An 18,348-nucleotide genomic window follows, 5' to 3' on the forward strand; every position below is an offset into this window, starting at 1 on the left:
GGGTAATATACTTAGGCCCATTTGGTTTTAAATACTTTGTTCTTCTGAATTTTACCAACTGAAGAAAACTTGTTTTGATGGCTCCAAAGTCATTATGTTCTACAGTTCGGCTTATAGACTTTTAAGTCTTCACATAAAAATTTCCAAATACAAAGACCAACCCATCATCCATAAGAGAATATATCCCTTTATCATCGAAACCCTTGCATACAGGAAACTGAGTATCTCAAAGAAGTAAAATCTACACTGTGAGAAGTCGAGACTCAAAAGAAAATGATGGAGACACCCATCATGAAGCATCCCACGGACATCCAAGGGCTCAAACGCTCACCTGTTACAAGTGGTGACATAACAAAGCAAAGTTTAATCAACAGAATGTTTAAAAACGAATAACACTAACTGCTAGAGGATATAGTCCAAAAACTTATATTTTATGGGTTGGAAATAAAAGTTAAACTATGAGTAGCTGCATTGGTTACTAACTAATTCTTTTTCCTAGAAAGCCTATCATTAGTCTCAATTCATAAGAACAGACGCAAAAAGGGAAGGAAGGCATACCTATTCTAGCAGCCTTCCAAAAGAATCCTCGAAACCTGCAATGAGAAAAGCATAAAATGTTCAACCACTTTGCAACACGTTGACCAAAGTGATGAATAGATGCATCATGCATGAGAGAGATCATAGATACATAGAAAGCACTAGGACTTATGAAACCATATGGAATGCAAAGTAAGTATTCACAGAGATTTAGCTCAAGGCTAGCAAGAAAATGCATTAATAAACGGTTTCAAAGCTCAAATAATGTATTCTAGGTTCTTCTAGGAACCAGTACAAGGTGAATCCAATTCAATAAAAAGGGAGAGTAAAGAGGATGGTTCAAACCCAGTCTTCTGCTCAAGAATGGCAGGGAACTGCATCTTCAGATAAGTGCAAGTGCAGATAACAAGCAGCACCACCGTCAGAAATGAATGGAAATTGAACAAAGCTGACTGTCAAATATCAAAGATTAAACAAACTCAAAGCTCAAATCACTAGGAAAACAAAAATCAGAGCGGATCTGAAAAGGCAATTATCATTACCATTGTATCTGATGATCACTGAAGCACTTAGAAGCTCCTCGAATCTGAAAAACATACATATATGAGAATCATAGGAAAATCAACTTGAAGACAGACACATTCACGAAGAATCATGACAAAGATCGTCAAAACCTATCAGTTCTACACCGCCGAGAAGAAAAATTCATCGGATCCATTCGTCAATTCTTATTCTAATTGCATTGCAGAAGCATCCGGTGAGTGTAAACAAAAACAAATCTCTTAGATGATAAAGCGAATCAAACTCCATATATGTACTTGTAAATCGAGAGAGATCAAATCAGAAATATCGAGAAAAAGGAGTAGAAACCTGAATCTGAGCTCAAGGCGATGGTGATTCGTAAAAACAATTAGGGGTTTGAAGCTTGAATCTAGCAAGCGGTCAGGACGTGAAGAGAGGGATCGAGAGACGACGGAGGAAGAAACGTTTGCGAGAGTTTTTCTGGTTTTCCCTATTTTACCCCTTTCTTCCTTAAATAAATAATAACTAAATGTATAGGATTTGGTTATCATCATATAATCTCATAAAATGATAAAACTATAGTAAGCAACATAAATAAAAGATTATTATCAAATGGAATAAATTAATCAAAATCACACCTTAAACTGCTTTTACACAAATTTCGAAGTAATAACACTAATATATAGTATTCATTTCTGCTTTAATATGAGAAGAGTCTTGGTAGCCATTATAAACTGAGCACCAAATTAAAGAGTCTCTGTCTTGGCATTCCGACCACTACCACACAAGTTGATCAAATCCATGAGAACAGAGTACAACACATCCAGAGACAAATGCCCCAACGACTTCCTACTCTCGGACACCCCTTTCCTCTCCTCGGTGCACCCATTCTCCATCACAAGCCACCATGAGATGCATCCCTTTACATCTTCCGGGTTTATTTGCCCCACAAGGCTCACTCTCTCCCCCTCCACTATCTCTAACGACAAAGACAGAAAATCCCTGCTCGCTTTTGTCCCTACCGTCCTCGCTTCCTCCAGTAACCAACACACTATCTGGCTCGCCACCTTCTCAAAATAGTCATTCTTATAAGATGTTTCCCATCAATAAACTGCGTGTTTATAGGAAACTAACTTTCGGACAAGAAGAGTATGTCTGAACGTACCTGTTGGAGAATTATCACGGGAAGGTCGGCCAAGTCGCACTCGTATTTGTTCATGGAGAACAAATTGCAGGAAGTGCTTTTCAGTAAGCCAACCACATTGGGCGTGCATTCCGCTTCGATACTGATACAATCATCCTTGACCACCACTTTTGTCCGGAACTGCGTCTTAAGATTCCTCTTACCATCCGGAGACTGGCTTTCAGAATTTCCTTGAGGGATGATTGATGGAGGAACAGTCATGAGGACAGTCCATGAAGATGTCCGAGAATTCCATGTAGGATGAGATATCAAATGAAGATACGGGACCTTGCAGACCTGTTCAAAGGAATGAACCCAAGATGACAACAATTGTCTTGATAGAGAATGAACATCCAATAAAATTTAATGCATCCGCGAACATACCACGCTTTCTAGTTGCACGAGAACTCTAGCTGAGAAGATTCTATGAGCCAAAGATAAGCAGAAATGATCAAGAAGTCCGGAGTTGTTCTCCTTTGCGGTTTGATTGGATGCTCGGTTGCTTTTTGACTTGGGCTGATCTTTAGCTTTTCCAAATGCATGCTCGTGGAAAATCTGTTGCAAGTATATTTCATAGCTGGCACGACTAGGGAACCCTAGCTTGTTCACACGACAGTCTCCTTCTGCTGATGATTCAATGAGCATGTTTGCAGATTCCGACTTCTTGATGCTGGCGTTTTTGCCAGATTGGTAGAGAGATACAAACAAAGAAGCTCCTTGGCCGATGTTCATTTCCATGAAGTTTTCTCGTATTCCACTAATGCTGAACCCCACACCTTCACTGAATGCTTCGCGGTTTAGCATGTCAAACAACTAGTAAGAAGACCAAAGAAGTGAGAAAGATGCCAAGTAGAGATACCAAAGTAGGACGAGATAAATGACCAAAGAAACTACCTGCTCGGCGAAAATAGATTTATGCACCTCCCTCAGTAGGGAATGAGTTTCTTTAACAGATTCGTCGTCATCACTTTTTGACTGCTTCTCTGATATTAGATCGTGACCGGTGGTGGAGTCTATGTGCTCGTCAGACTCGTTTGGGTTGTCAATCGAGTTTAAGCCAACAAACCCAAACCGGAGAGAGTACCATGAATCTTGGGGTAGATTAATGGCCAGCATACCAGCTGAATCATGTTCTACACGGATAGTGGAAAATGTAGATGGGCGGAAACCAGAAGCGGGATCATATAATGAACTATCGGAAAGATCAATCGTGAAGCCCTCGTTGCTGGCGTTTGAAGCAAGAACACGTTGTCGCTTCACTTTCCAGTTCCGCTGCAACCTATAAGGTTGTCATCATAGCAAAAATTACAATTTGCAAGAATCAAACAATCGATATTCTGTAATATGAAGTCCTCTTATCATTTTCTGCAAATTAAAAAAAAATGTCAATGGAGCTGGCATAGTCCTAAGAAGTCCCAACACAACAAACTGAATGTTCCTGAAGTACTGTACTATGCAGGGTTTAGCAAAGAAGACGATGCAGAAGTCCAAATATAGGATGCTTACACATCTATTAAAGCCATAACATGTAAACAAACCTAGGAGCGTAATCATCCTACGCCATTTATCTAATAGCTATGACATTGTAAGCAACTTAAGACCAGCATAAACACTGCAAAAATAAAAGTTCTCAGAATTGAAAAATGCCATTGAAGGAAATAGAGGTTTCCCTAGTTTCTTGTTCACAGAAACGGAGCTAACATATAATAAAAAAAAAAGTTATTAGCAAATGCACGAACCTGATAAGAGCACCATAAAACCTTGCTTCGCGATTGACTTTCTGCTCTAAAGATTTTGCTGATTGCTTGAAGAATTTTCCTAAATGCTGCAGAGGAAAAAAAGTATCCAAAGATGACACATAAGCTTGCCAACAGTTTCTCAGGACACTAACAAGAATCTAACTAACACAATTAGCAGAACACTTCCATCTTCAAGAAAAGTAAAACTAGTAGTTACCCTGTAGCTCTGCAACTTGGTAGCAGTAGACACAGCAAGATCAGAGAGAATCTCATTAGGCATAGGCTTAGGTCTAGTCATCCCAGCCACTGTTACTGCATCATTCGCTTCCACCTACAAAGATCCACATCCATTACTTACACAACCATTACTAAATAGCACTCATATCGTGTTAAGCAGAGAGCCTCTCACAGTATTGATAAGGTCTATGATGACGGAGAGCTCCTGATGAGCCAACTGCAGATTCTCCACCATTCCCTTCCATTGCCACTGCTCCGGCCCCTCTTTGGACGTCTTCTTCTTCTTCTTATTGTTCTTCAGCTCGTCTTCTTCCTCCAACGCCCACGCGAAGTCTATCCTCCGAATCAACGAGACTCTCTTGTCGTCGTAACCTACATCGGAGGGAAAACGCTCCGCGCCGTTCTCCTCGATGGATTCTAGTCGCTTTATCGGAAGCCTGTCGAGAGAGATCTCCATGTCGCTGTCCATATCTCCGCCGCAGAAAACCTTGAGATTTCGACGGTGACGAGCTTCGCCGCTCCTAATCGGTTTATTTAGATCTAACCATTCCGGGTCGGGTATCTTTGTTTCGGGTCAAGCCCAAGTAATATCAAAGCCCATAGAAAGCCCATTTAGTACAAGTGCCTTGTTTTAAGCTAAAGCTTCACACTTTCTAAAACCCTTTCATTTCCGATTTGGATATCGATCGGGTTCCTCTTCCAATTCGTAGGTATCTTCTTCTTCTTCTCTTGATGGGTTCTTGTCGATTTGGGTTTTCGCCGTGATTTTCATTCGATTTTCGTATCTGGATCTATCGAGAGATTTGTTACAGTGTGTAGTAGTTATAGATCGATGTTTCAGATTCGTTTTGTAACAAGTTCTCTGGGTAGAAAAGTAGAAATCTTTAGCTTTGAATCTCTCAATCTAAATGCTTAAAAAGAGTTCTCTTTTATTAATCTAGTAACGGGGTTTTTGTGCTGCAAGCTTTTTAATGGTGTTTTGAAATGCAGAGTAAGGAGCAATGAAGGTGAGATCATCTGTGAAGAAGTTGTGCGAGTTTTGTAAGACAGTGAAACGCCGTCGACGTGTGTACGTTATATGTTCATCCAATCCTAAGCACAAGCAAAGGCAGGGATTCTGCTCCATTGCTTATGATGGAATCATACCTCCTCCCTCGTAAGTGAATTTATGTGTTGCTCAAATTATTTCTTTGTTAGCTTTTGGATGATTAAAGACGTTAAATGGTTTGTATAAATATGCTAAATAACCAAAGTCTCTGCTTTCATTTGACAATTGTTAATCATTTCCTGTCTGACATTTGTAACTTAGTGTGACAAGCTTTGGTATCTGTTTTTGAATCAGAGCCTATTGTACAGCTACTACTATATGTAACCTTTCAAAGAGGAACTGATGTAACCAACGCACAAACATGAGATACAAATTGAGTTCATTGGGTGGGGGGCTCTTGTTTTCTCTTTGCAGAGTGGAAAGTAACAGGAAACTTACTTTACAGTATCTTGTAATTATAAAAACAGGTTTTCTGAGTCGGTTGCTAATCAGGAGGTGGTGAGGATGCCTGGTCAGGGCGTATCAGTCGGTCTCGCATCGCTTTTACACAAAAGGCCTGAGCCAGCAGCAGTTTTCGGATGGCGGGGAGGTCTTGCATCCATTCTCTTCAAGCAAGGCAATTAGCAAGTTAAACCAGCATTTACTATTTGAATTTTCTCGAGTTGTAATCCAAGTTTGTTTCTCAAACACATCTACTTTGGTCAGTTGTAGGCTCTCTAGACCCGTTTGATTTGCTTGCACCTTATATGACTTGAATAAAGAGAGAGATTAAAACTTGAGTATTTGCTTTTTAGATTTTTCAGTGAAACATATGTTGCCTTTATACATTTTATAGTAAACTGTTTTCTAACATCGGCCAGGGTCATTTGAACAGGTTTATATCACATTTCCGTAAATTATATAAAATGCGGCTTCACAAAGCACACCCACTAAATGCGAATCAAATACAAAGAAGTGGTGAGATACATGGAAGACGAAGACCCTCTCCACGACAATGACCCCTTCTCTTTCTCCACCGTTGAGCTCTCTGCACGTTGGCCCCGCAGGTGAGGTAACAGGAAGCCCACCAAAATGAGCATATTCCTGGGCCCCTCACTTTCCAATCTTTGGACACTTCTACCTTTGGACATATCGCTTCTTTTTTTTTTTTTTGTAAAATGTTAAAATTATATTACCAGTTTTCAATTTTTTACAGAACAACAAAGAGAACAAGAAGATGAATGCAGAAATGTAAACTAAACAGAGCACCTAGTGAACAAATAGATTCAAAGTCGACAACCTGAGGACCTAAGTGTGAACTAGAGATAGCGAAGCGTTGATGCTCCCAAGGGAATGGAAAGAGAGGAACGAGACCCCGGTTACCGCGAGCTCCCAGAGAGAAAGGCGGCTCAAACCTTGAAGCAACGGGAAAACCTACAGCTTCTGAGAGACTCAAACATCAAACCACACCGAGAAATGCAACCATGGAACAGCTAGCCCGTTTGAAATTGCCACACCGACAGCACGAAGAGAGTCCACAAACAGGCGGTGCCGTCGTTCGGGATGAAGACCGGAGGTTGCTGTCTCCAACCCTCAAACCCCCGGAACCGTATACACCCATTTAACCCACCACACACGCATAGTAATGGGACATGCTGGGCACATCTCCTCCGGAAGAAGCAACCGTCAAACTAGCTAGAGCTCGAGTGCTCAACTAACACTTATCCACACGCAGAGGACCAGCCTGCAAACACAGAGCTATCGCCACAAGATGACAATTATTATGGGAGAAGAGATCGAAGTACGCGTTGCCACAGTCAAGAGCTCGGGTCTGAAAGACAGAGACACCAAAAGAGACGCGGATGTAGTCTCGTGACTCGACACGCGCTGTCACGGAAACCCCCAAACCCGGGCGACAACACCGAGAGAGGAAGCTCCCAACACGCACCCACGACTGAGAACCAGCCACAGGATCTCACACTAGCCAAGCGGATCCGGACGAACCAAGAAACCGAGACTCAAAACCAGCCAAGAAGAGACCTCGCCGAAGGGAGGCGGAAGATGAAGGACCGCCGGGATTGAAGCCTCATCAGGACTCCACACGTCATCAATCTCCTGGTCCGAACCCTAGGTCCGGGAAAAAGTTGGTGAAACACCGACGATCTGAACAGACGGGAAAGAGGATCGACCCTGGTTCGAGAACTTTCCTCACCACCGCCTTGGTACCTACAGATCCGCCGGAAGGATCTCCAACGAAGACACGAGGGCACCGACCACCCATGAACCCGACTCCATCGACTGGCCCTAGCTCGAAAACGTCGCCGTCACACCAGATCTGGCACCACCCACGCCAAACTTCTCAGATCTACCGCGAATAGAACAGAGGCTTGAGGCGGCGAATCAAACAAGAGCTTCGACAAAGACCGCAAAGAGGAGGAGAAAGCCGATGGAGCAAAGAGGAAAAGAAAACAAGGAGCTCCCGACGACGGTCTGCGGAACCACCGCCGTCGGAGCCGAAACGATGAGATGCGCTAGGGTTTTCTAGAGAGGATTTGAGAGAGAGAGATTTTCTAGAGAGGATTTTATTATAATCAACAACAACTTGATTCCAAAAGACCACCTTCATCAATAATTGACGCACACCTTTTCTTGTAATTTCCACATTTCTGCTGTCATTTCAACCAATTGATGTCGAGGAAGGGATGAACGAGAACTATATTTCTTTCATACCAAACAACAAAACACTAGACGGATAATTATTCATTTCACTTTGTATATAATTCGAACATGATTATTTTTCAAAGGTTATGTTCTGTATTGGCTGCCAATGAAATTTAACATGATATTGATAGGTGGACTTTATTATGCATGGTTGTTCATATAGAAGTTGTTCATTGATCGTTTGATTAATTGACGGTATTCTAGTTTATCATAATTGTAAATACTGAATTCTATATTTTTGGATTTATAATTGTATCAACTTTTATATTCTCTATACTATATTTCAAATGGTACTGTAATTTATACATCTTTATATAAAAATGTCTTCCACTTTAATTTCCTTTTGTTAGTAAATAAAAGGTTATAGCATAGTACAGCTTACGTTCTTCTCCGGATATAAAAATTTAAAATATTTTTTAACAGATAAATATAAATTATATTTTAAAATAAAATTTTATTAATATTTTAAATTTTCTTTTTTGTTTCAACATTTTAATATAAATTTGATTTAATTAAACATAAAAATTATATTTAAGAATATGCATGTATATATTTGAAATTGTAATCTTAGATAGATTTTTCTATCTATTTATTTTAATTAAATATATTAAATAAAATTTGTAGATTTATAAGAAAATAATGATTTTACGATTAAATTTTTATAATTTTCTAAAAAAATTGTATACATTTTTGAAAATTTTAGTAATAAAAATGTATAATTTAAAAGTATATAATTAAATTATATTTCGAAATTTATAATGTCATATTTGAATATATTTATTTTAATGATGATTTATGAGTTATTCCCATATTCTAAAAAAACTTCCAAAAATATAAATTGACATTAAATGTAATATATTAGTTATTACCATATTTTTTAAAAAATACCAAAAATATAAATTAACATTAAATGCAATTGTCCATGTCATATTAAGTTATAAGACATGTCATCAATTTCAGTAGCCATATCATATTTGTTTTGTGAAATTAATTGTATAAAAGACATGTGACAAAATCACTTCGCAAATATAGTTTAAGGGATACCAATATGAATGTTTGTTACCTAAAAAACCAACAAAAAAAACCTACTCAGCTCCTCCTACAACATAAAAGTATAAATCAATATGCATTTTTCATCTTGTATCTATGTGCCCTGATGAGGGTATAAAACTGTAAACCAAATCAAAGTTTGCAGTTGAATATAAGCTATGTTGTCAACTTAATTACACTAATTTATATATATAAAAAAATGTTTGTCTCCCTCCTGTTGCGCCACGTCATAAAGTCGTTGATTGTGAGTGCAACACTTGTCTTCTTTGCCTAAAACTCATCGTTTCATTAAGTTTTGATGTGGGCTGCTGCGTTTCATAATTTTTTACGGTTTAGTGGGCCTTTTGTTCACACTGTGATATAGCCCAAATACAGAGAGATAGCCACTATAATGAAAACATATGTAAAGACTGAAACTTTGGAAACGAGAAGGAAAAGAATGAGCGTACCGTGAGTTTCTGGATGCTACTGACTTCGCCTTGGTTGGAGGCGATATCAACGGTGACGGTTCATTTCGCCGCCACCGTAACTCAATAACACTCAAGAGTTTAAAATTATTGGCGATGAGTTTTGAAGAGTATGAAGAGACAGGGGAAGAGGATGATGAGCAACAACACTGAAGATGTTAAAAAAGAAAATCGAGCCAATTAATAAAAATATTCCACAGTTTAAGCGGTGCCGAGTAAATCAGATCGGTTTCTCAATTCCGCTATGACTCGATCAAGAGAGAAATATAGTTTTTTTTGTCCAAATAAATATAGATATTATCAAAGCAAAGATTGCTCCGAACGAATCATAAAAAGATAAAGGAAGCAATCAAAGGTTTTTATTTCATTTTTTAATTAGTTATTGGGAATTAACATGAATGGAAGTGCCATACACGCGCAGAGACATGCGTGTTAGTAAGATATGAGCTACATATTTTAAACTTAAAAGGGAAATAGACAGGAAACAATGTGTTCAATTCTCATTGAGTCTTTTCTTTTAAGCCTTTTGTTTCAAAGAAAAACGACATAACATAACCGAATTTACTTCAGTTTAGTTTAGATTCGATTCAGCTTAAATGCATGCATGATTTCAAGTTACACAAGTTTTATTCAATAAATAAATCAACGGAAAATTTTATTGTAAGAAATTGAGATAATTGGAATTCATAAGACAGAAAATAATAAATAATTAAATAAAATTTTATAATTATCTAGCTATTTATATTTATATAATATTTATATATCAAAATAACATAAATATATGATTATAATTAATATTTAAATAAAAAATCCCGGCGTATTCCGGACCGATCCTAGTTGTACTTTAAAAGTCAGTATCAAAGACAAGGCCATGTTATCAACTTATAATGAGACAACGAAAAAAATATATAAATGGTTATGGAAGCAACTCGTCAATTACAACGTGAGCCTTACTGCACATGGAATCGTGACCCACTCGCACATAAAGAGATTCATGATGATTTGTTTTGATACTCATATAATTACTATTCATTTTGTTTGAAAACAATTTGCATGTTTTGCACGCATCTCCGATATTTTAATTTCATCACATTTTGAAAAAATGAATAATATTCCTTTTTTAACTACAAATGAATAATATTACAATACATGTATATGCAATGGTTCCACGTGTGATATGTAGAGAGATACTGGCCGTGGAGTCGTGGACCATATTTGGTCTGTGGCTGCCGTCCACTTGCAATTCCGTGACCTTCGGGAACCAACATTTCAAAATCAATGACGTAGATGCCGCGTTCGTCACTAGATTTTTATTCAGGTTAGCTTTTCTGTTAAGCTGAATTTGAATGAACAATTAAAGTGTTAATGCTTTCATTTCTATATTTGTTTGATTTCACGTTGTTAAAATGTCTATGCAGATTGTTAGGCGCTAACCAGTGGGGTAGTCCAGTGGCGTTTTAGAGAATAAATCCAATACGGCGAACCCTGGTTCGAACCCCGCTGGCCACATAGATATGGACTATTGCTTTCGGTTCATTTGAATGTCCAGGAGAGGGTCTATCCGTGGATTGTATCTCCGCCCGGGGGTTATGTCTCTTTCTTTATTAGACCCGGATTTAATCTTTTTAATTTTCAAAAAAAAAAAAAAAATTGTTAGGCGCTAGGGACACACGTACGATACTTGTTGTGTTGGTATAAACAACTTGGTGTCAAAGGCTTCTACTTTGTTCACCGAATGTTTAATCAAACATGTATTTTCCGCACCAGAGAAAAATATATATGAAAAGTCTAATGATAAGGCCCTTATCATAAGGGTTGATATACACATAATATATTGAAATCACATAAACATTTTATTTTTAAGTTGTAAGAGTTGATGAAACAAAATAAATTTTAACCAAGCGCTTGTGGTCGAGTGGCGCGAGGCGAGTTCGTTGGTCCTAAGAGCCGCGGGTTCGATCCTCCCCCTCAGATACGCCCAAGTGTTTGGCCAGGCAATTGAGTATCTAATTCCCATAGTAACAAATAGGCTGTCTCGCGCCGAGTGGTAGGCGAGCTCCAGCGTTGCTAAGCAACCTGGGTTCGATGCCCCGCTGGGTTAAACCATTTGGTGGCCACCCGGGTCCATCCTGCTACTTCTGGGGTGGAGTCAACGTGGCTGCTGCGGGCCTCGAGGGATGTCTGGGCCCGGCCTGGGACCCTCGGTCATCAAAAAAAAAAAAAAAAAAAAAAAAACAAATAGGCTGACTCGCGCCGAGGGGTTAGTCCCCTGGGGGTTGAGATCCCTCCTGGTTAATCAAAAAAAAAAAAAAAAAAAAAAAAAGAGTTGATGAAACATATATTTTGTTTTCTTTACTTTTCTAGGCAAGATAATTATTATTTGGTATAGCTTTAATTAATATAAGATGGACAGTTTTGATTTGATTAAATCGTGATCATACTAAATGATTAGGTAGGTTTTCATATTCTAAAAGTATGATACTTGAATAAAGAGATTCATGATGATTAATTTTGAAAATTACTGGTAACAGAAAGATCTTCTTAGTGGTAAACTCATTGCTGGAGGAAGACAAAACAAAGTTTATGTTATAGAGAGGTCTTCTAACGCTGAAACCAGCAGGTAAACCATCTGGTTAGAGGAGTTGTTAAGCAAGTTTGTAAAGAAAAAAAAATCTTGTTTTAGCCGAGCTAAAAACAACATTACGTAGAGTCCATTTTATGTTTTCGAGCTGTCTATGGTAAAAGTCAGGAACAAATGATATTCCATGAACTTTCAGTAAAAGAAAATTAAACTAAAAAAAACTAACGAACAAAGCAGAGAATGAATGCGCACACAACTCATAAGAAAAGTCAAAATTAAAAATTATTTCGGTACACAACTTTTGGAGAACCAAACAAAAAAATATCTTGGAGAACCAAACAAAATAATTAAAGTTCCACGTGATGAAAAAACTAATCGACGGCTGGGATTGTTTCTCCTTCACCTTCCTCTAATCAAACCACTTCCTCCGTATATAAAACGCACCCGTCTTCACTTCTCTAACCACCGCTCCTAAACCTGAAAAATTCAAGCCTCGATCTTTACTTCTTCCTTCGACCGTAGAATCTCTACCCAGAAAAATAAAACAATGCTTTTACGAAGCGCGTCGACCCCACTTCTCACCTCATTGGTTCACGTCTCGAGCCCAAGGGAATCTCCAATCGAGCCCGAATCTCTTCATCAGATCCAACGTCCCAGATCTATAACACTCTCTTCCTCTTCCTCGTGCTGTTACAGCCCCATGTCTCTCCGCTCCAGCGACGAATCGTCAAGGAGGATCAAAAGGACAGCGTCGGAGAGCGATCTTAAACATCTGACATCGACTAAGCATGCGAGCAAGTTCCTCACCGGTGCTCTCATGGAGGACGTGGAGGAAGGAATCGGATTCGGGATTATACCCGCGTCTTCTTATGAAACCCAGGTTGGAGACGGCGGCGGTGGCGGAGGAGGGAAGAGAAGGAGCGGCGGAAGATCTGACGGTGGTGATGATGGAGAGGATAGCACAGACGTTCATTATCGGAAGATGATTGAAGCTAATCCTGGAAACGGGATTTTTCTCAGCAATTACGCCAAGTTCTTGAAAGAGGTAGCCACTTTCTTATTTTCTCACTCTTTATAGATCTGAAAGTTTGAGACTTTACGTGTTTTTGATTTTGGAACAGGTTCGGGGAGATTACTTGAAAGCAGAAGAGTATTGCGGGAGAGCTGTTCTTGTGAGTCCTTACGATGGGAATGTTTTGGCTATGTACGCGGAATTGGTGTGGATGATTCATAAGGATTCGTCTCGTGCTGAGTCTTACTTCAGCCGAGCTGTTGCAGCTGCTCCTGATGATTGGTAAGAAAGATTCTTTTAACTTGTCAAGCTCTCTTCTTTGTGGGGCTTGTGTGCTTACTTTAATTGTGTTTGCTGCAGCTATGTACAAGCCTCATATGCGCGGTTTCTTTGGGATGATGAAGATGAAGAAGAAGAGGGACGCGAAGAAGTACTTGAGCCTCAGACTTCTCGAATGGATTTCTTCACGGGACCTTACCCAATCACGGCCATGTCTTAACTCGTGGTCTTGGCATCTTATAGATTTAGATTACGTCTATGATCTATCTAACCCTTTTGTTTTAATGTGAATTTTTTTAAATGTTGTCTCCCGTTCATGGGTGTTTCTCTGCTTCACTTTTAGAATTTGTCTCAGTTGTAGACTTGTAGTAATATCATGGAAAGGAAAATAAGTTATGGAGTAAAAAGTTTTGCTTTTTGATGGATTTAACTAGGGGCTGTGATATGTTCTTTGACACAAGTAGCTTTGTGGATCTATGTCTGAGGTTTTCTTTAATGACTGAAAGCATATAACAATGGAGAACAACGACGAAGATGACTGCTAGTTTGATATCCTTCTGATGCAGGAACCATTATGTTTTAAATGCTCATTTTTCTGTTTTGCTCAGTTGATGTAATGCAGACAAGATATGGCCAGATAAACTCTCCCATTCTGCTATACACTTCTGATTACCTGTAAGATTTATTGCATAGCGTGCACTTACTATTTATTTCTGTTGATATAATCTTAATGAAGTTTTCCCGGATGTCTTTGATTTTTGTCACTGTCTTACTACTACATAGCACTTTCCCTCTGCATTTCAGCGAGATATTCTTTATAATTCAACTGTATCCTAGTTTTTCAAAATATGTGTGCGACCATCTTGATCAGCTAGGGTGCAGTTGTTAAGTGTAAATCATATTAATTAGGATCGCCTCTCTATCTTACGGTAGATTTTAGTGATTGCAAGGATGGGAGAAGGAACCGCATCCTTGGCTCGATAGATAGGTAAATAGTCTGAAATATACATTTTATTTTAGCTAGTAAATACTTGTTCAAACTGTTTATAATAGACCTCTCGTTTAGGCTCTCAACAGGAAGAATCACTAAGTTCTCACTTAAAAGGGTCCTAATGAGGCACTGCAACTCTCCATGAGAGTGGTGAGCTCTTGAATGTAAGGTCCTCTTTTACCTTTTGAAATTGTGTTAGGAATCTGAGTAAGATGATACTAGGCCCAATAGTAGTTTACACAAAGGTTAATTATACAAAGCTTTTTTGTAAACACTTTGAGGTAGTCTAAGATTGAAGATCGTTCCTTATATAAATTTAGTTGAAAACTTGAAAACCAAGAAATGGTACATATTGTAGATATACTGGACCATAAGATGTGAGACCAAAATTATAAAGGCGGTGAATCCATCAAGAAGAATAATGGAAACACTTGAAGAGTAAACCGATATTATTCTAAGCATATTTACATTATTACTATATTATGTTAGATTTGAAATAGGAAAGTTTACATTATTATATGGTGTTAGCAATATGTTAAAGCTAATCTATAGTCTTGTATCAAAATACAACACAATAATATATCTTTTATTATATTTTAGAGAGCCCGGCTACTAACCTAAAAGAGACTCTAGTGCTCTGATCATGAAAATCCTGAAGCCGCTCGTACCAGAGGATAACCTAACCATGTCTAGATCCACTACACATTCTTCAACCGACGAAAGAGAATACACAAAACCAATAATCCCAGTTGATCTTCTTATCGATATATTCTCGAGACTACCGTTGAAGCATGTAGCTAGGTTTCGTTGCCTTTCGAAATCATGGGCATCCATACTTGGCAGTCCATATTTCACCGAACTGTTTCTCACCAAGTCCTCGAATCGTCCACGCCTCTTGTTCACCGTTAATAGTTATGGCAAGTTATTCTTCTTCTCTACACCTCAGATCACTCAAAACCCACATGCCAACTCTTCTGTTGTAGCCACGTGGTATAAAACGCATCCCTGGAAGCGTCATGAAAGAACCTCATCGCTCCTCCACGGACGACTGGTATGTTGTACAGATGGGGAACGTGATTATCATGCAGAGCGGGTGATTTGTAATCCCACCACTGGAGAGCTTCTTACACTACCGAAACTGAAATCGATTTTAAATTATCGAGTAATGTATTGCGGGTATGATCCCACCGAAAAAAAATTAAATTGTTGTCTACAGCTGCTTACTTCAACACCAACCGGGCTTGGGTTCTGACATTGGAGACTGGAAAGCTTTTATGGAGAATGATCGAATGCAAATACCATTATGTTATGTTCCGTGATCCTACCTACACTCATCGTCATATGATTTGCATAGATGGGGTTTTGTATTACCTCGCTTGCATTAATATCATTGATATCAGCCATTCAACGGACTTTGCGATAGTTTGCTTTGATGTTAAATCTGAGAAGTTCTGCTTTATCAATATAGATGATGAAAGCATGTATAGAGGAGGTTCTACTTTGATAAACTACAAGGGTAGTAATCTTACAAATTAAAAAAAGATCATACTAGGATCAGCTCTTGCAAAAAAGATAAAAAAGAGCTAGGCCTAGAAACAGAGGAGTGCTAAAGAACAATCCTACTCATACGAGAGCCACAACTCCATTGCCTTCCGGAAATTTGAGTTGTTTCTCTTACCAAGAATAACGTCACGGATGCTACGGTCGATTGTTTTGAAAATCATAGCAGGTGGAGTTATGACGTTGTCATGGATCCTACGATTGCGTTCTGTCCAGATGTTGTATATTGTTGCTTGAGACGCAAGACGCTTCAGGAGAGTGATGGTCCTAGAGTCTTTTAAGGAAAGCCAATCCATCATAGCAGTCCACGTATGAAACGAATGATGATGAGCTCCAAGTCTACGCAGTACACATGCCCAGATTACTTCGCTTGTTGGACAGCGAAGAAACAGGTGGTCTCTGTCCTCCATTGCAGAGTTGCAGAGAATGCAGGCTGTTGAGATATTGATTCCCCAGGCCGCAAGTCTGGACTTAGTTGGGAGTCTGTCATGATAAGCAATCCAGAAATTGAACGCATGCCGGGGAACTCTGCCATTGAACCAGACCGAGGCTGTCCATTGATGAGGTGGCTCACGGTGCCGAATGGCATCCCAAACACGAGAGGCTGAGAATGCTTCGAGAGACTCATTGTTGATGTACCAGTACACGAGATCAGGAGGGGAGTTGCGCATAGGTAGATGAATCGTGGTTAGGTGAGTTTGAAGCTCAAGAGCAGCATCGGAACGAGCCCCTCGCAGAAGCCAGCCTGTGTCATTACAAGCATCACAAACACGAGCAGAGAGTGGGATCATCAAGTCGCGCGGCCCTGTCTGACCGAGAGCCCTGATGAGAGGTCCCAAGGGAGTCCAGTGATCCCACCAAAAGCTTGTTGCAGAGCCTGATCCAACTCTAGTTCGAATGAACTGAGCAGCAAGTGGTCTTAAACGAAGCAGAGACCGCAACGTGGGAGATGTTTGCTTGTCCTCGTCAATGCTCCAGAAATTCCTATTATTCAATCTATAAGATTTTACCCAATCAGCCCAGAGGGAAGCAGTCTTTGTAAGGATAATCCAGATCAATTTTAGACATAATGTTTTATTCCAAACCCCAAAGTCCCTTAGGCCGAGGCCACCTTCAGATTTAGGAAGGCAGATTGTTTTCCACGAGATTTTTGCTGTTGAGCGTTGATCAATACGCCCTCCCCACAGAAAATTCGTGCACATAGACTGGATCTTGTTAATACATCCTTTAGGGAGGATAAATGCAGAGGCCCAGAAATTAATAGTTCCATAGATAACCGATGACAGTAGTTGACACCGGCCAGCATACGAGAGCGCCTTAGCAGACCAAGAGTTGAGACAACCTGAAACTTTTTCCAATAAGGGCCTGTAATCTGAGATCCTAAGCTGCCGATGCATCAAAGGAAGGCCGAGGTACCGAACAGGGAGCGAACCAATCTTGAAACCAAGGCTCGAGATGTCTAAGGTTTCATTCTGAGTCATTCCCGCCAAGAAAAGCTCAGTTTTGTCTTTGTTCATGTTCAGACCGGACCACGCAGCAAAAGTATCAAACGTGGATGAGATACACTCTAGGGATTTCTTCTCACCGTCTGAGAAGACCATGATATCATCAGCAAATGCCAAATGCGTGACAGCCGGCTCCATAGCGTTGGGGTGGAAACCAATAGAGCCATCCTCGTACTTGGCGCTAAGCATCTGGGAGAAGACTTCAGTGGACAAAACAAAGAGGTAGGGGGAGAGCGGATCACCTTGTCTAAGGCCATGAGTACCTTTGAAATAACCGCAAAGCTCCCCATTAATTGCCACCGAATAACTCGCAGAAGTGATACACTGCTTGATCAGATTTCTAAAACCCTCTGGGAACTCCATTGCTTCCATCGTATTCATAATAAAATCCCAATTAAGGGTATCAAAAGCTTTCTTGAGATCGACCTTTAGCATACACCGTTTTGAGATTGATTTCCAATTGTAGCCTTGCACCATCTCTGTTGCTAAGAGGACATTTTCCACAAGCAGTCTTCCTGGAATGAAAGCTGATTGAGCGGACGAAATCATCATCGGAAGTACACTCTTTAGCCTGTTTGCAAGAAGCTTTGAGGCAACTTTATAAACAGTGTTACAGCAAGCTATAGGCCGGAAGTCCGTGATCCTTGAAGCACCAGATTTCTTTGGGGTTAGCGTAAGGATCGTTGAATTCCATTGGCGAAGAAGCTTTCCTGTGGTAAGGAACTCAAGAACACCATCAATCATATTATTCCCTACAGCTCCCCAATTAGCAGTAAAAAACTCTCCCGGGTAACCGTCCGGGCCAGGAGCTTTATTTTTTGGGAGAGAGAAGAATGCCTTTTGAATATCAAGCCTACTGAACGGAGCTGCGAGAAGCTGTTTGGACTATGGAGAACATCTCATTGGGAACAAGTCCGAGAGCTCAGAAGCAGAAGAA

At 39.7% G+C, this 18,348-nt stretch overlaps 4 protein-coding genes across 5 annotated transcripts; 2 read left to right on the forward strand and 2 right to left on the reverse strand.

The window, feature by feature from the left end:
- Positions 1–54: 54 nt before the first annotated feature.
- Positions 55–1,559, reverse strand: LOC106331833 (protein kish-like). The gene is made up of 5 exons (XM_013770251.1): positions 1,408–1,559; positions 1,080–1,123; positions 883–989; positions 559–593; positions 55–331 (listed from the first exon to the last, which is right to left on the reverse strand). Exons 2-5 carry the CDS (start codon positions 1,080–1,082, stop codon positions 264–266), a joined length of 213 nt encoding a protein of 70 aa, XP_013625705.1. The 5' UTR covers positions 1,083–1,123; positions 1,408–1,559; the 3' UTR covers positions 55–263.
- A 113-nt stretch (positions 1,560–1,672) lies between these two features.
- Positions 1,673–4,737, reverse strand: LOC106328124 (mediator of RNA polymerase II transcription subunit 17). The gene is made up of 7 exons (XM_013766496.1): positions 4,391–4,737; positions 4,199–4,312; positions 3,982–4,067; positions 3,137–3,521; positions 2,627–3,055; positions 2,225–2,539; positions 1,673–2,126 (listed from the first exon to the last, which is right to left on the reverse strand). The coding sequence occupies exons 1-7, from the start codon at positions 4,685–4,687 to the stop codon at positions 1,806–1,808; spliced, it is 1,947 nt and encodes a 648-aa protein (XP_013621950.1). The 5' UTR covers positions 4,688–4,737; the 3' UTR covers positions 1,673–1,805.
- A 126-nt stretch (positions 4,738–4,863) lies between these two features.
- Positions 4,864–6,056, forward strand: LOC106329563. Of its 2 annotated transcripts, none has more exons than XM_013768251.1 (3): positions 4,864–4,928; positions 5,209–5,374; positions 5,734–6,056. In XM_013768251.1, exons 2-3 carry the CDS (start codon positions 5,220–5,222, stop codon positions 5,888–5,890), a joined length of 312 nt encoding a protein of 103 aa, XP_013623705.1. In that variant the 5' UTR covers positions 4,864–4,928; positions 5,209–5,219; the 3' UTR covers positions 5,891–6,056. The 2 variants fall into 2 exon arrangements, with proteins under 2 accessions (XP_013623705.1, XP_013623706.1); XM_013768252.1 differs by having other exon boundaries at positions 4,880–4,924.
- Positions 6,057–12,506: 6,450 nt separating this feature from the next.
- Positions 12,507–13,786, forward strand: LOC106328610. Its single transcript, XM_013767085.1, has 3 exons — positions 12,507–13,109; positions 13,186–13,358; positions 13,437–13,786. Exons 1-3 carry the CDS (start codon positions 12,612–12,614, stop codon positions 13,573–13,575), a joined length of 810 nt encoding a protein of 269 aa, XP_013622539.1. The 5' UTR covers positions 12,507–12,611; the 3' UTR covers positions 13,576–13,786.
- Positions 13,787–18,348: the final 4,562 nt, after the last annotated feature.

The sequence above is a fragment of the Brassica oleracea genome, chromosome C3 (genome assembly GCF_000695525.1).
Source record: "Brassica oleracea var. oleracea cultivar TO1000 chromosome C3, BOL, whole genome shotgun sequence".
NCBI classification, from domain to species: domain Eukaryota; kingdom Viridiplantae; phylum Streptophyta; class Magnoliopsida; order Brassicales; family Brassicaceae; genus Brassica; species Brassica oleracea.

Bases quoted from the DNA above. Each gene is read 5' to 3' on its own strand.
- LOC106328610 (XM_013767085.1), top strand. From the start codon at position 12,612: ATGCTTTTACGAAGCGCGTCGACCCCACTTCTCACCTCATTGGTTCAC. The intron at 13,110-13,185 runs GTAGCCACTTTC...ATTTTGGAACAG, and splicing joins ACGCCAAGTTCTTGAAAGAG to GTTCGGGGAGATTACTTGAA. The intron at 13,359-13,436 runs GTAAGAAAGATT...TGTTTGCTGCAG, and splicing joins GCAGCTGCTCCTGATGATTG to CTATGTACAAGCCTCATATG.
- LOC106328124 (XM_013766496.1), bottom strand. From the start codon at position 4,687: ATGGACAGCGACATGGAGATCTCTCTCGACAGGCTTCCGATAAAGCGA. The intron at 4,313-4,390 runs GTGAGAGGCTCT...GGATCTTTGTAG, and splicing joins TCATAGACCTTATCAATACT to GTGGAAGCGAATGATGCAGT. The intron at 2,127-2,224 runs GTACGTTCAGAC...TATTTTGAGAAG, and splicing joins CCGTGATAATTCTCCAACAG to GTGGCGAGCCAGATAGTGTG.
- LOC106331833 (XM_013770251.1), bottom strand. The intron at 594-882 runs GTTTGAACCATC...TTCTCATTGCAG, and splicing joins ATTCTTGAGCAGAAGACTGG to GTTTCGAGGATTCTTTTGGA. The intron at 332-558 runs GTATGCCTTCCT...CACTTGTAACAG, and splicing joins TTGGAAGGCTGCTAGAATAG to GTGAGCGTTTGAGCCCTTGG.
- LOC106329563 (XM_013768251.1), top strand. From the start codon at position 5,220: ATGAAGGTGAGATCATCTGTGAAGAAGTTGTGCGAGTTTTGTAAGACA. The intron at 5,375-5,733 runs GTAAGTGAATTT...TTATAAAAACAG, and splicing joins GGAATCATACCTCCTCCCTC to GTTTTCTGAGTCGGTTGCTA.